Here is a 16,876-nt window from a genome sequence, read left to right on the forward strand (position 1 = left end):
ATGTTCGCAATTTAGGTATGCTCTTTGGGTCCCAGCTGTTACTGGATTTGCAAATGGACACCTTGGCAAGGAATGTGATTGCACACAATTATTACTGGTATGCCAGATATATTTCCTTTCTGAGCTGTTCAAATTCTGAGAAGTGTTTTCCAGCCCATCTTTACTCTCGACGTGAGTTTCACATGGGCTACCTTGAAAACTGGCCAGAAATGATATTTTAATGAAAATGTAAGTGACCAGGCCACTGATCAAAACAAGAAAGGGTTCATATGATGCCTGCAGTAAAAGATCTGCACTAGGTACCAATTCCCTACTGAAAATAATTCAAAGTGTTGAATTAACTCTTAAATCCATAAGCAACTCGTGACCTCTTTATAGTTAGGATATCTTTACATTTGGACTGGATGGATAACTTTAAAAACATGGGATAGACTATATAATGGTTCACCGACAAATGCGCGCTGGACAAAAGCGTGCCGATGAAACCGCGGGAAAAAACCACAAGTTCTAAATCGCACCGACGAATGAGTGCAGAAGTGCACTGACAACAGCACGCCGACAGAAACATGCTCTAAACCTAACCCTAAATCTAACCCTAAACCTAACCCTGAACCTAACCCTAACCCTTGCCGTAACCCTTACCTTAACCGTAATTGCGCTTCTGTCGCCGCTCTTTTGTCGGCACGCCTTTGTGGGCGCGCTGTCGACGTCACGGTTTTGTCGGCGCGCTGTTGTCGGGCGCGCATTTCTCGGGTCACGCTATATAATAGGATATAAAACATGGAGAAGTGTGATCCAGTCAGTTGGAACATTTCTTGCTACAAGTTGTGGAAAAGCCCATGAATAATTCATATAAAATATGCAAGTTAAAGTTCAGAAAATTAAAGAGAGAAGTTGTGCCAGCAAGATATAATTTGGAAAACATGCAGTTGGAATCTAAGATCAGTGTAAGGAACAGATTGACTATGCTTACCTTGTGCAAGCTGAAGAGGTTATGGGCTGCGATAAGAGATATTGTGCAAGCAAGGACAGATGAGAAATATTCCCAGTATTTTGAAGTGGAAAAGATCCATGGGGCTTTTAGAACAAGTTATGATGATAGCCATAGAAAGCCGGAAGATGAAAGCCCTGGTTAAGAAGAAGAAGGATATGTGCTTTCTAATGTCAAGCATGATGAAGAGGGAAAGATATTTCAGTTAAGAATGTTAACAAAGAAAGAATATACTGTAGATGATCATCATCATCATCATCACCATCACCATCACCATCATCTCAGACATTACCTTAATAGCTCTTAGGTTCTTGGTTAGGACTTAAACTGTTAAATTACCAGTCCCAGACTGTGAATCAAATTGAAGATTAAATCTTAAATAATAATAGGTAGACAAAAATGCCAAACACAGTTGAACATCTGGCTGACTGTGTGATGATGATGATAATGATGATGATTAATAATAATTATAACAACAACAACAACAGCAACAATAATAATAATGAGGAGGAGGAGGCAGATTTCAGAAAAGGCAAATGGATATGATAGCTAACAAAAAATAGGTTAATGGAAAAAGAGAGTATAAGATGGAGATTTACCTTTGCTTTATTGAGTATAATGAGATCCTTGACATATTGTAGCCAAGATCATGTCAGAATGTGGATCATACAATCACTAATAAATGTGCCAGAACACCTAATTATTTTTCTGCAAAATCCTTTCAGTTAAAAAAAAAAAAGCTGTTGCAAAAATTTAATGCAAGGAAACAGAGAGGTTCATAATAAGGAAGGCAATCAGATAAAGATGGATATTGCCCCAACGTATTTGATTAGAGAAAAGGCATTATCTACATTTATTGCTGACTAGAATACGCTTAAGAACTTTGTGAGTAAAAATGGGAAAAAAAATGAACTTATGACTTATGGTTTTGATGATTAAACAGGATAGGTTGTAGAGAAACATATCTTTAGAGAGAGGTCAAATTTATTTGTACTTATAGTTGCTGCGAAGAATATTTGAAGCTACTTTTTTCTTTCTTTTCTATCTTTAATCTCTTTGCTTCTCGTGCACTTTTTATTGCTTTCTTTTTTTCTTTTATACTTTCTATTTGTATTAGCTTTTATCTTTGTTTAAAAAAGTGATATATATATATATGTGTGTGTGTGTGTGTGTGGTGTGTGTGTGTGTATGTATAATGTTTTCTGAGGTTTTCGCGGAAGTTATAAATACAACATATATACATGTTGTATTTTTGCTGATAAATAAATAAAGGGAGACTACAGGGTGGGGCATAACCTTTTCCTAGGGGGTCACAGCAAGATCGACAGCAGTTTACAACTTCCGCGACACCTCATTTTAAAGCCCATAAAAAACTGAATTGAATGAGCTATTAAATGTTAAATTTGCTTTAAGAATGGCTGGAAAATTCGATTCGGAAATGCAAATGCGACTCAGCAATTGTTAAAGGAAAACAATGTCGAATTTTGGGGCAATGACGTCTGGCCGGGAAATTCGCCAGATCTCAATCCGGCAGAGAACATTGGGGCCATAATTAAGGATTAAGGATGAAGTGGAAGCTCTGATGATTCAGGAGCAAGGTCAAAATCGATATTCGGTTGAAACTTTGAGAATGAATTTGGAAACTGTGTTGAAAAATCTGGAAAATCGAACGGAACTGTTTGAAGATTTGTTGTGTTCTTATCCACCTCGTTTGAATGCTGTTCGAAGGGCTAATGGTGGTCATACTGACTATTAAATCGTGTCAATAAACTCAGTTTTTGATGGGCTTTCGAATGGTGTATGAATTATTTGTGTTGTTATTACAAGTGTTGCTGTGACCCCCTAGGAAAAGGTTATGCCCCGCCCTGTAGTATAGATCTATTTCAAGCTATTTAGCTCTCATCAGCTAGCCATACCCTTACTGGGATTCGAACCTGTGCTGTATTACATCTTAGGCAGATGTGTTAACCACTAAGCCACAAGGTTCTCCTCCTTTATCAGGTGAACCAGGGAAATAGGTATGTATTTAGTGTCACAACCCCTGGTATGCCCAAATATGGGAGGAAGCCTACTGTTTCCTTTCTCTGTCTATCGGCTCGTCACAAGAGACCATCCAGACAGAAACCCAATATTTTTACTGTTGCCTTTGTTACATTTGTGTTGTATTTGTGCTGATAAATAAATAAAGGGAGACTAGTATAGATCTATTTCAAGCTATTTAGCTCTCATCAGGTAGCCATACCCTTACTGGGATTCAAACCTGGGCTGTATTACATATTAGGCAGATGTGTTAACCACTAAGCCACAAGGTTCTCCTCCTTTATCAGGTGAGCCAGGGATACCAGGGGTTGTGACACTAAATACATACCTATTTCCCTGTCTGGATGGTCTCTTGTGATGAGCCGATAGACATAGAAAGGAAGCAGTAGGCTTCCTCCCATATTTGGGCATACCAGGGGTTGCGACACTAAATACATATATATAATGTATAATTAAAACCCATACATACCAATTGCCCAAATTTGTTTAAATTATATAGTGAATATATTATTAAAATTGGAAGATATGATAGCTGGAATCAACATGGAAGTTAAAATATAATTTTAGATTTGGGAACAGCATCATTTTATCAGTCAAAAGTAAATAAGATTAAAAGTATCCAAAATGAAAAATCCAGATTAATGTTAAATGTGAAGTATATACAAAGATAACATACAACTGCATGCTTACTAAATTTAGAGCTAATGTTGAAAAAAAATGAAGTTAGATGAATTTTCTTGGTCTCTAGAATAAAGATGGCCAACATGCTATAGAAGTGAAGAGATTAATCTTACAGAGCAATGACAAACTTGGATACTTATTTTTTCCAATGTAAAAAGGTGAAGCTTTGAAAGACAGATACACCGAATGAGAGGAAGAAGACAGATGCCACTGAATTATGGGTTTAGAGACAGTAAGGAGTTCCAATCAATCCCGGACCCAATAGAGAGTGACAGCTTCCTTGAGACAATAAAAAGCAAGTCACAACTCACATACTTTAGACATGTGATGAGAATGGATGGTTGGCTATTACGGAGCATCCTTAGTAGAATTAAACGTCATTGAAATCAGGTTGAGACATCACGTGCTTCAGTGGTGGGTTTCAAAAATTGTTCGAACCTACTCTGTGGGTGTGGCCTCCTTTGTAGGAGTGGCTTGCCGCCCATGTGACCAGATGGGAGTGGCTTGCCGCCCATGTGACCGGATATGAAGATGCCGACGACACTTGTCAGAACCACCTTAAATTACCTCACCCACAGCACTGGCATGCATAAGAATAGGATGTAAACTTGTTTTTTAAAAGGCATCTTTGGTTTGCGTTAAAACAACTTCAACACACGCAACGTTCTGATTGCACCACAAACACAGTAGTCATCCTTACCTTTCACAGAGGCACTGAGTTTTATAAATATGAGCATGATAGTGTAGAATAATCATATCCAAGGACCAGTGGTGGGTTTCAAAAATTTTTGGAATTTCTTCTGTAGGTGTGGCCTGCTTTCCGGGTCAACTGGTGGAACCTCTTCTAACCGGTTCGGTAGATTTGATGAACCGGTTCTACCGAACTGGTGCGAACTGGTAGGAACCCACCTCTGACCTGCTTGTCCATGAAGGCAACAGACATTGAACCTAACTCGTTGATAACTAACTGACAGTACAGTGGCTCATATAGTTAATCAGCCTAAAACTATTGTGGTAGCTTGTCTGTGTCTTCTTTTTTTAAAATTCTTTAAAACACAAAATTCCAACAAATTTTATAAAAAGAAAAAACACAAAACAAACAAAACATTGAAAAAAGTGTATTAAAAATGAGAAAAATCCCAACACATGTATACATGCAGCCCAATTGAATACTGATTAATACATTACTACAGTATTATTTCCCAACCCTTGCGAAACAAGCCCAGAAAACATTTGTAAAAATGTTTTAAACTACTAATTTTTGACTTGTCATCCATATTTATAACTATATTAATGACAACATAGCTAACAGAAAGAACAATAATAATAAAAAGGGCAATGTTAAAGTTTCAAAACCCTCTGTTAACAAATTATTATTGTAATCAATTTGTAGAAAATTTACCGTGGCATCTTATCTATCCCAAATCATTCCAAGAGTTAAGAGTAATTTGTTCTGGATCAAAAATCTATGTTTGTGTTTTAATACCATCTCTTATCAATCGTTGCCTAATTAAATATAATAAATTCAGTCTCCAGAGGGTTTCACATAATTTTACCACCGATTTGCTACACACCAAAACGGTGAGTGTGCATCTTCGGCACATGTGCTTTGCTCATGTATGCAGCTTGTATGTATGCATGCAGTTTAGAAAATGTGGCTAAATAGGATGACATAGAACCGTGGCGCATAGGCAGACCCACCCACCCACAGATCGCCACTACCGGTTCACTTGAACTGGTCCGAACCAGCTGAATACCATCCCTGGTCTCTACAATTGGTGTATCTTCCCAACAGATACACCAATTGTGGTGTATCTGTTGGGAAAGTGGGTTTCTGATTAAATGTGACAAATCCATTTCCCAATATTCTTCAGTTCTCCTAGGAAAAACCAGTTTATTGCTTCTGCATTCAGACAGGCTTCTGCTATTGTAAAAGAATGCAGGCTTGAACTTCAGAGAGAGGTATGCAGTCAACTCAGTTGGTTTTGCATCTGTACAGTCTATATCTCTTTCCAGACTTTCCAATGAGTCTGCAGCTTTCAAATCTGATTTATCCAGAGCTAAAGTATATGCATCTGTGTTCTGACCCCCCTTCTCCACTCACTCACAAATGACAGTCAGACAGAACTTCAAAGGAAATATCTTTATCAGTCCTGGCTCAAGCTGGCTGCGAGCCCAAAATAAACATAGATAAAGTCTCTGGCAAAAAGGTTACGCAGCAAAATGCAAAAACAAAACTCTTACAGCAAACTAGGTTTTCAGGAAGCAAAATCACTTATCCAAGTGTCCCTTTGAATCAGGTTTACAGAAAGCAAATCACTTATCCAAGTGCCTCTCACAAACAACGAACCATGACCGATGAACGACGAACCACGAATGAACGTTGACTTCTGCAACTAAGGCATGGCACCATCCGTCTTTTATCTCCAGAAGACGACACTAATGAGCAACATCTGCTCATTATTCCTGCATCCCGACTCAACTCACAGCAAACTTCTGCTGAGTCACAACACATCTGAATATTTTCATAGCCAATATCTTTCATCAACCGTTTGTCTTCTACGTAGAAAAGTATTCCTTGCAAATGCAATTGTAACTTGTGGTCAATTATACAAGGAGAATATCATGCATGGGTATCATGCATGGATCCATGATTAAATGGGATTATATGTGCCTGCATTGCTATGCACAATCAGCACGCTAATAGGCAATGCTCAATATTTTTATGTGATAGCAAGATGTATCTTATTAATACATTTTAAAAGTAGGATATATCTTAAAAGTAATCCCATCATACACATGGAAAATGAAGTAAAAGACATATCCAAATGCCGAGACCTCCCTCAATATTTACTATAATCACCATTTAAATTTGATCCAACTTTATACATTTGGTTTCATTTGACGTATCCATACTTTTTATTATAAAAATACATACTGAAGTTTTTTAGGTAACATAATCTCATTGGAGTGGACATCCTGAAGCTCTTCAAATGTTTAATTAAAACATCAGTAGTCCTAGACAGCATGGCCAGTGATAAAGGATTCAAGGCACTGCAGTTTGGTAGCATCTGTGTTGTGGCCCAGCAGGAGCCGTTGGAACTGCCACCAGACTCTGACAGCGAGGGGCCCTATGAGTCGGCCCTGGAGGATGTGGAGGACCCTGGACAGGATTCCGACTCTCAGCAGGGTGCAAAGAGACTGGTTGGCCACCAGGTGGCGCCTGAGCCTTGGATCAGTGGGGAGGAGACAAGGGAGAGTGATCTAGAAACTAACTGTGAGTTGTTCCGGGATGCACGCTGTCAAAGGGCTATTCAGAGTCAAGAACAACTATTAATTACAGGAGGTAATTATGCTCAGCTGATGGTCATTTGGCTCCTCTCCAGACTATAAAAGAGACTGCTTGTGCCACACCCTTCTTGCAGAAGTTAACACTTTGACTAAAGAGAAACAAACTTGGCAGGCTGGATTGCTGCCAGAATTTGTCTGAATTGCTGCCCAAGTTTGTCGGCCTCGCTGCCAAAGTCCTTATCTGTTTGTTTACTTGGCTTTCAGCCACCGAGAGTCTGAACTTGTGATTAAAGGACATTCTCATTTAAGCTTGTTTCGGCATTCGTTACTGGACGGAGGAGGGGGTCAGAACAGATCTGAATGAGCATAAACTCTGACCCTATAGCAGAACTGGGGAATGACATATTCAGAACTAAAATGACATATTCAGTTCAGTGTCCTTAGGTCTAAACTTATAAAATACGTCTATAATATTTTCTTCCGGAAGTTAGCAATAGCAATAGCAGTTAGACTTATATACCGCTTCATAGGGCTTTCAGCCCTCTCTAAGCGGTTTACAGAGTCAGCATATTGCCCCCAACAACAATCCGGGTCCTCATTTTACCCACCTCGGAAGGATGGAAGGCTGAGTCAACCCTGAGCCGGTGAGATTTGAACAGCCAAACTGCAGAACTGCAGTCAGCTGAAGTAGCCTGCAGTGCTGCATTTAACCACTGCGCCACCTCGGCTCTTAACATGAGACCTTGCTACTTTCTAAGGATTGTACCCATCACTGAATACAAAATCAGCTACACACTAAAAATAATCAAGAAAAGAAATTCAAAAGAAAGGGCGTTTAATTTAAAACATAGGAAGTCTACTCAGAATGGAAATAAAGTTCTAATCTCAATTAATCTAAAATGCATGCAAAACTTTATACACCTTTTAAAGAAGAAATATATAGTAGTAGAACTAATGAAGACAAAAACATTATATGATAACTGTACCCCAGTCCTATTACTTTCATAATAAACGTATGTAATCATGTGCAGTAAATTGAAAACTACACTTATTCATGCACCTTGCCTGCTCATAGAATCTATGCCTTTTGAACCTGTATTTAGAACTTTAGCAAATCAATAAAGGGTTGTCTTTTTGACAAGTTATGTTCTTCTTGACAAAGTAATGAAATACATTTTTATCAAAATAGGAAAGCATTTATGTTTATTGAAAAGAAAAGAGGAATGAAATATCTCCACAGTATTATCAAATTTTTATATGGCAAATATCTCCATTAATCTGAAATTCGGCATGTCTTTGGACACAAATAAAACATAGAGACCAAACTAGATCAGTGGGTTTTTATAAGTAACATTAGTAAACATTAAGTAGATTTTGAAGCTTGAGGGTAGCTGAGCCACCATTGTTTCTTATTTTATCTTTTTCTATTATTTTAATTTAATTTGGAGGGTGTTAGTGATGTTTTATTATAGGGATTCTTTTTATGTTTTCTCTAGTGATATGTGTATATACATGTGTATAAAATGTCCTGGTTATAAATAAATAATAACACTGGCAAAGGGAAGTTTATTTATGAGCATGAATTAGGAGCCGAGGTGGCGCAGTGGTTAGGGTGCAGTACTGCAGGCCACTTCAGCTGATTGTTATCTGCAGTTCAGCAGTTCAAATCTCACCGGCTCAAGGTTGACTCAGCCTTCCATCCTTCCAAGGTGGGTGAAATGAGGACCCAGACTGTGGGGGCAATTTGCTCACTCAATTTGCTAAAAAATCTGTAAACCGCTTAGAGTGGGCTGAAAGCTCTATGAAGCGGTATATAAGTCTAATAAATAAATAAATAAATAAACAAATAAACAAATAAATAAATAAATAAATAAATTAACAGAATTCGAATAAATAAAGGCAAAATGAAACAGAAACGTTATAATTTACTGTTTGAATTCAGTTCTTCTTATGCATATGGTCTCAAATGTTTAATATTCAATAATTCTATGAGAAGTACTGTTTACATTATCATACAATGCAGTCAACTGTGTGTGTGTATTCAAAATATTGTATAATTTATGAAAAAGAGAGAATTAGCCCTATATTAGACCTGAAAAGGAAATTATAAAGTAAGATGCATGTAGATAAGGATAAACAATTGCATATCCTTTTGTGCCAGAAACTGAGGAAGTCAAGAAACTACAATTCGTTTTTAAAGAGTGATTTTAATTTCTTGGCCATAATATTTCAATGCAAACCCCAGATGTTTTTTTTTTAATTCATAAAGAAAAATTCCCATTCCTTTATATTTCACCCATTTCTGTCAAGGCAAATTCAAGAGAAACAAGGGCATCTGTTTGTTTTAATACAGTAAAAATAAAATTAAAGAGAGGTGATTGGAGACAAAATGCTTTCATGTTCCAGATGTATCTTTTAAATAAGACTTCTATTTTTCCTGAAGGTCACATGACTGTAGGAAATTGGTTTAGGTGTGGATCTAATTTATAGTAGACCATATCATTACTTCAGTCCAGAGGTGGGTTCCTACCAGTTCGCACCTATTCGGTAGAACCGGTTTGTCAAATCTACCGGACCGGTTAGAAGAGGTTCCACCAGTGGACCCGGAAAGCAGGCCACACCTACAGAAGAGCTTCCAAAAATTTTTGAAACCCACCACTGCTTCAGTCCTTCTCTTAAAACCTACTATTGTTGAAACCTAACACAGTCCTTATTTAATGAAAGTATAAAATATACATAGAGCCCCTGGCCCTCTTTATCTAGGCTTGGAAATGAAAAAAGCCTGTGTTTTCTGTTTCTACTAAATGTGATTAGTCCATAGCCTAATTATTGATAGCAATTTGCTGGTGTCGTCTATTGTAGCTTCGAAGTTCAATAGAATCTTTTCTTTGCATTTATTTTGATTATCCTTTACAAGAGATTTAAAATTATGAAACTTAAATTGATCCAAAAAAGGCCAAGCTGTTAATAGGAATATAGGAATATAAAATGGACACCAAAAGAAAGCAGGAAAAGGTTTTTCATTTACAAATAAAAACGTAATCGCTACCAATGATATTGCCTATAATTAACTTTCACTACAGGTTTACAAGCCAGAAAATGCTTATAAATACCTACCCAGCCTAAGGCATTTGCTGAATAACAATAGCACACTTTCACATATATAGAAACGAATTTTGAAATAGACCCAGGAACTAAACAGGGTCAGGCTCACTTAATATTTGGAAGGTCATTAAGAAATACCAAAATCTCAGATTAAACTCGGAAGTCAGCAGCAACCAACTTTCGTACTGTTGAAAGAAGGCAGCAACCAACTTTCGTACTGTTGCCAAGACAACTACACAGATGTGTTAATTAAGTCACCAGGGGTACGCTCCATTGGAAGGAACCTTTCAGTTTTCCAGAAAATTTGGATCTCTATTTCAAGAATATTGTGATTGGCAGTCAAACTTTTCTGCGGGGATTCATATGTTTTTTCGCCCTTCTTTCGTTGTAAAGAGGTAGACAGAAACTAGAAGAACGTTCTGCATGTTTATAAAAGTGGAAAGAAGATAGAAAGAAGTTGTAACTACTATCAATCTAAGAGTTCAGTCTCGGAATGTGTTACAATCTACCTACGCTGCAGGGGTGGGTTTCTCGCCCCGTTCCAACCGGATCGGTTGGAACGAGGCCGGCGGCGTCCTCATGCACGCACGCGGTGCGCGCGTACACGCACGTGGCATCCACGCACGCGGCGTCCTCACACACGCACGCGGCGCGCGCATGCGTACTAGCGTCTGCGCGATGCTCCAGCTGCTCCTGGAGGATCGCACAGGCATTCTGCGCATGCGTGGAAAGCGCGAAATTTGAAAAAACCGGGTAAGGAGCAGGCATGGGTGTGCGGGCGGGCGCGGGGGGGGGCCTTCGCCGTTCCCGGAAGTTACTTACTTCCGGGTTCGGCGACCAACCGGATCGCAGGGACCAGTGCGAACCGGTCGAAACCCAGCCCTGCTACGCTGCCAGCAAACATTACTTGCAGCCATATCTATTACTGAATGTGTATGTACTCAATTAATTTAATAGTATTAAAATACAAGATTTCTTTCTAATGACATATCTGAGTTAATCCATCTTAGGGCAAACGTAGATATTTTAGTATCCTTTTCAAGTATCTTAATATGGATTTCTGGGGATTTCTGTTAAAATTATGCAGAAATTTATATTGTTAATTCCCTTTCTTCGCTGAGAATGGTTATTTTCTTGCATTGTGCAGACAATTCATTACCCAAACTATCAATATTGTTGTTGCTGATGATATTACTTACTTAGGTAAAGAAATATCTGCAAGAAAACAGCCAAACTCAAAGAGTACCATGGGTACTTGAGAGACCGCCTGCTGCCAATTACCTCCCACAGACCCATTAGATCTCACAGGGTTGGCCTCCTCCGGGTGCCATCTACTAGCCAATGCCACCTGGCTATTACCCGGGGGAGGGCCTTCTCTGTGGCAGCTCCGGCCCTCTGGAATGAACTCCCCGCAGGGATTCGGACCCTCACCTCTCTCCAGGCCTTCCGAAAAGCCGTCAAAACCTGTCTTTGCTGGCAGGCCTGGGGGTGATGAGTTCCCTCCCCTCTCAACATGTATGGTTGTGCAACTGTTGTCTATTTTTATTATTTGTATTTTGTCTTTTTATGTTCCCCTTTTTTTCCCCCTTGAATTGTTTGCTGTCCTGAGTCCTCCCGGAGAAGGGCGGCATACAAATAATAAAATACAATACAAATACAAAATACAATACAATACCTCACATTTGAATCCTGAGCTATAAATATTCTCCTTTATTGGTCCTTTTCTATTTCTTCCCTTACACTCTCCACACACATAAATTACCGGTAACTTTGCTCCATCATGGGGAACTTTTAAGAAGAGACTGGACTGAGGAGGAGCCAATGTCACAACATTACATTGTACAGTTTCAACTGTCCAAATCCGCCGATTACACTTTTACCCCTGGACGGTCCGGCAGAACCTAAACCATCCCAAAGAGATGGTGACTGGGAAGACAAGACCTTGCTGGTCTCAGGGACATCGCAAAGTCCCTGATCGACCCCAGGGAAGTGCTTCCAACCGGCGGCAAAGGCAACACACCCCCCCGGCTCCAGAGACAACTCCAGAAAGAGAGAATGAAAGTGTTTCTATCTGGTGATCTTTTCTTTTAGAAGATTGCCCTAAGAAACTCTTTTCTTAAGCTAAATTAGTCCCTTAAGCAAGAACAAAGCGGCGTATTTAATCCCTATTGGACTGCCTTAGAAAGTTTTTTGCTCTTGCCTGTAACGATCTTTTGTGGATTGAGTGATTGCAACGTTTCCGTTTTTTCCGCTTGAGGTGAAGAGATGGATCTTTCTTTTCTATTTCCCTTTATTCCTTTAACTTTTTTGGCTTAAATTAAAACTCTTTTTACTTTAATAAATTTCTTCTTCTACTTGTTACAATATCATATTAAAGATACTTAAGGAAAAAGGTTTTAAAATAGTCGAATCTGCCACTTGGAAGCCCAAGTCTGAAGCTTTTTTTTCCCTTTGCTGCTGTAACAATGTATCTTTTGTTCACCCTTATCTGACTACACTGACTGTGCAACGGAAGGATTTGGAACTTCTCCTTAAAACCTGATAAAGACCCAAGGTCACAAATAGTGGTGTGTGTGGAAAATATTTTGGCAAGAATTGGAAAAGAAAAGAAAAACTTTAGAACCCTTCTTTTTTGAAAACCATAAAAGAACATTTGTTTTAAGATTTAAAATAAAAATAGATATATTCTTCAAAATCTGTGATAGGCTAGAGTGGTACCAAATTCTTCTTCTTGCTTTTTCTTTATATTTTTCCTTACTTTAAAAAATGGAGCAATACTCAGATGAAAAAACAATTGATAATTCAAAACATTTTGGCTGGACTTCAAAACTTCTCCGAAGGACTTGAGAGATTTGAGAAGAAATGGGACAAACTATGGGGTATCACAAAAAAAGATGATGGGGTTGCAGCCCCAGAAATTAAAGAAGCGAATGAAAATATAGAAAACAAAGATAAGAACTCAGATGAACTTATAAATGGAGTAAACATGAGTGAAGGTGGAAAGAAGGAAAGGTGGAAAAGTGACTTTGATAATTTGGTGTTCCACCCCAAACTCCAGGATGTAGGAGAAAAAGAAAGAGTGAAAAAGATGGAGTTAATAAGACAAATCTATTCAGAAATAAACTTGACAACCAAAATTAAGCTTACACTAACAACAACTCAAGGGCAACAAAACCACATGAGAGATTGTTTAAGCTTCAAATTGCGGAGAGAAGTCTTAAACTCTGGAAAGGTCCTGGACAGAGAATTGACACAATGGCTGGGGAGAGAGGAAAGATCACCTCGTTACTGGAAAGATACTAGTTAATAATGCTAGCTGATGGAAAAAAGCTAGTTAATTTTTGATGATTATTAAGTAGAGATTTTAGTACCTTATAGACTGTTTTAGATTACCATTGAATGTTTATCCATTAACATAAATTTACTATGATACTAATAGAGAAATAATAACCCTAGTTAGGATAAATATCCAGGCCATAGAAATGCTATAATGTATATTTGGGGTGATTATCAAGTAAAAATGTTAATATCTCTTAGATTGTCTTAGATGTCTAATGTTTATTTTCCTAGCACGTATTTAACTAATTTGGGATTGAGGGAAAAGTCCTATAAATCTTATTAATAAATCATTGTTTAAAGACGGCTATAAAGTTATAATATTATATGGGCCTGGAGAGGAGAGGTGAGATAAACTGTAAATAACCTTTAGTTAACTACAATAATAACAATGAAATGTTAATGGACAATATTTAATGATACATACAGGTGTGTTACGGGAGCGGGAGGGTGCTTAGATATCTTACTTAACCGAATTAATTTTAGAATATGTTATAAAGGTGCAATGTTATTGGAGATCTATTGAAATTGCAAATGAACGCCAGTAGGTGGTTGTGTCTCGAATGATTCTAGATAAAAACATGTTTAAACGATGGTAACCAAATGAGAATTGTGGTACAGGGATAGTAAAATACATAACTTTTCTTTCTTGACTTAAAATGTACAACCTGATTTGAATGAAGTAATATGTAAGGATTGTGGAAGAAACGCACGGAATATATTTGTAACCAATCGATACGCTTTCAACAAGATGTAACGACAGATGATTTTTTCTTTTTGTTTTTTTGTTTAACTAAAACAATAAAAAAAATTCTAAAAAAAGAAGAAGAGACTGGACACTTGTCTGGAATGATATAGAATTTCCTGCATGTGCAGGAGATTGGACTAGAAGACCTCCAAGACCCTTCCCAACTCTGTTATTCTGTTATAACTGCTAGATGGAGCATTGCAAAATGATTTCATGGTTCTGCAATGGAGGTTTTAATGATTGTATTCTTAAGTGAAGCTATGAAAAATCAGCTTAACAGTATCATGTACACATATGTGAAATAGCTGCACATTACCCTTATAACCAGAATTTTTATTATTGGCTACATAGCTTGATCTTTATTGGTGCATAATTTGCTGCACATACAATTTGCACTTCTACTCCTGATTAATTTGATTAAATAAAATTCTAGAAACTCAAAACAGTACTCAGCAACATAATATAGTGGCATTAAGCCTTCGTAAATATATGCTGGCAAATGAAAAGTTGTTCATAAACTAGCAATGTACACATTTCATATAGCATGGCCTTTGTAAACTGAAAATTGGTATCCAATTATTTTAAAAAAGTTGGAGGAATATATTCCAGAATATATCTCGGTTTGGTATTATCTAGTGATAAAATAGTTAACAAACGCAATGTAAAATAATTATACTTACTTACTGTATGTAATAGATTTCACTTGATGTCCTTACTGACTACTCAATTTAGTTACAGTCATTAGTAAAGCCCTGTTTGTCAGACTCATGTGGGAGCGGAATTAAATAGGTATAGATTTTTATCCCGCTGTCACAACAGTAGCATTATATGAAATTATACTTTAAATCAATACAGTTAATTCTCTAGTAAGATCTTTTATCCAATTTTTCTTCTAGCAGCTGCCGCCTCCTTTACCAAGCAAAACACCTCCGCCACCACCTCCAAAGACTACTCGGAAACAAGCCTCCGTCGATTCTGGGATCGTCCAATGAGAAAGAAAACGATACCGTAAAAAATTAAGTTGTAAAAATTTCTGTTTTAAATGTTTGCAATATTATATACTTTAACCCAAATCAACAATATGAAACCTTAGTTGCCATGATTCTCACATTCCAACAGTTATTGATAGCTCTAAGTATGGTTACAAAATTACTCAACTGAATGCATTCCAAAGCAACCAGAAGCTTGAACTATGGTTCTGAATGGGTTTTAGGACAATCAAAAATATCATTAAGACATTGCATTTGTGTCTTTATCTGCATACTAAGCCTTATGAAAATAATTGTCCTAATGCCTGCAATGTAGTTTAGTATTATAGCTGTATAATCTTTTACATTAAAGTGTTAGGAAAACCACTTATCATGCGCAAGGCTTACATTAGAATTGGTCTCTCAAGCATTGATTGATCCTTATCCAATAAATTATCAACTAGTTTTTGCTTATATATTAGTGCAGAGTATATTTTAGGTTCCTGGGTCAGTTTTAATTTATAGGGAATAGTATTATCTACAAATGTAGAAATCTAAAAATATATAGGAATAAAAATGTTGTTTTGGAACCAACAAAACCAATCTTACCTTTTTTATTTGATTCACAATTGTGTCACTGTGTACAGACATTATGTATATATTATGGTCTTTCAGTGTCTTTAGATTCACTCATTCCTTACTTTTAAATAATAATCATATAATTTGTCTTCAAATGCATTGTGGTGTTTTAATTATTGATAACTATTAAAATATGTTACAAGTCTAACAGAGTAATTAAGCTCTGAAATATTATGAAGAATCAGAGAAGAAACTTTTTAAAAATGTCTGTATAACTTTTTAAAATCATCTACAAATTTTATAATCTTAACAATAATTTTTTTAAAATATTTCTCTGTTAAATAAAGAAATCCTTTTAAAGTATTTGCCTTTTCTAAGAAAATAAAATTGCTGATTACTTTAGAATCTGTGTTTTTTGGGCTTACAAGACGATTTTTCTTAATATCCCACTCTGTTAGACATTATTATATAAGTACAAATGGACTTGGTTTGATCAAAAGAGAGGGCTAGCTGTTAAGATTCACTCGGCTTAAGAAAAGGACCTCCAATTGAAAAGGGCCTTCTTCTGAATCCCTGTTACTACACCCAGCCCGATTCAGGACACTCTCTGATTCAGGAATGACATTCAATTTTAGGCAGGGAGTGTCTAGAAACCTCATTTTCAATACATCTACAGGGCAGTTGTATAAATTCACCAAATACTTAACAAAGAAACCTTGGGTACGGGGTCTTGCCAAGAAATTGTTTGGGAAACAAATGAAGAACTATGTATATTGAATGAGTTTCCTATATTTATATGAGGAATGGAGCTGATGGAAAAACAATCAGCATATATCTCCCATATTAGCACATGGAAATAGAGAGTTAATTTTCCAAAGGAAGATGATGCTAGACTCGATTATTCTGCCCTGTATTTACACTCAACTGCTATAGACAGTCAGAGGATAACTGATTAGCAGAAGGCGATCTTGTTTGTTTGTTTGTTTGTTTGTTTGTTTGTTTGTTTGTTAGACTTATATACCGCTTCATAGGGCATTCGCTGGCTGGGGAATTCTGGGAGTTGAAGTCCAGACATCTTCAAGTTGCCAAAGTTGAGAAACACTGATCCAGATCAATCATCCAGACCTTTTCCCAAAG

The 16,876-nt window shown here is 37.2% G+C and overlaps 1 protein-coding gene across 3 annotated transcripts in view; it reads left to right on the top strand.

Moving 5' to 3' along the window:
- Positions 1-16,144, top strand: part of DOCK1 (dedicator of cytokinesis 1) — a 457,702-nt gene extending 441,558 nt beyond the window's left edge. For 2 of the 3 annotated variants that reach the window (XM_087725976.1, XM_087725978.1), the window contains exon 52: positions 15,089-16,144. In XM_087725976.1, coding sequence (XP_087582102.1) covers positions 15,089-15,184 — 96 coding nt within the window. In that variant the 3' untranslated portion in view covers positions 15,185-16,144. The remainder of the gene's footprint in view (positions 1-15,088) is intronic. The other variant, XM_087725977.1, reaches the window with a different exon arrangement.
- Positions 16,145-16,876: the final 732 nt, after the last annotated feature.

Source organism: Thamnophis sirtalis, unplaced genomic scaffold (assembly GCF_051295495.1).
Source record: "Thamnophis sirtalis isolate CommonGarterSnake01/CBP01778 unplaced genomic scaffold, rThaSir2_p1.2 scaffold_11, whole genome shotgun sequence".
In the NCBI taxonomy this organism is placed as follows: Eukaryota; Metazoa; Chordata; class Lepidosauria; order Squamata; family Natricidae; genus Thamnophis; species Thamnophis sirtalis.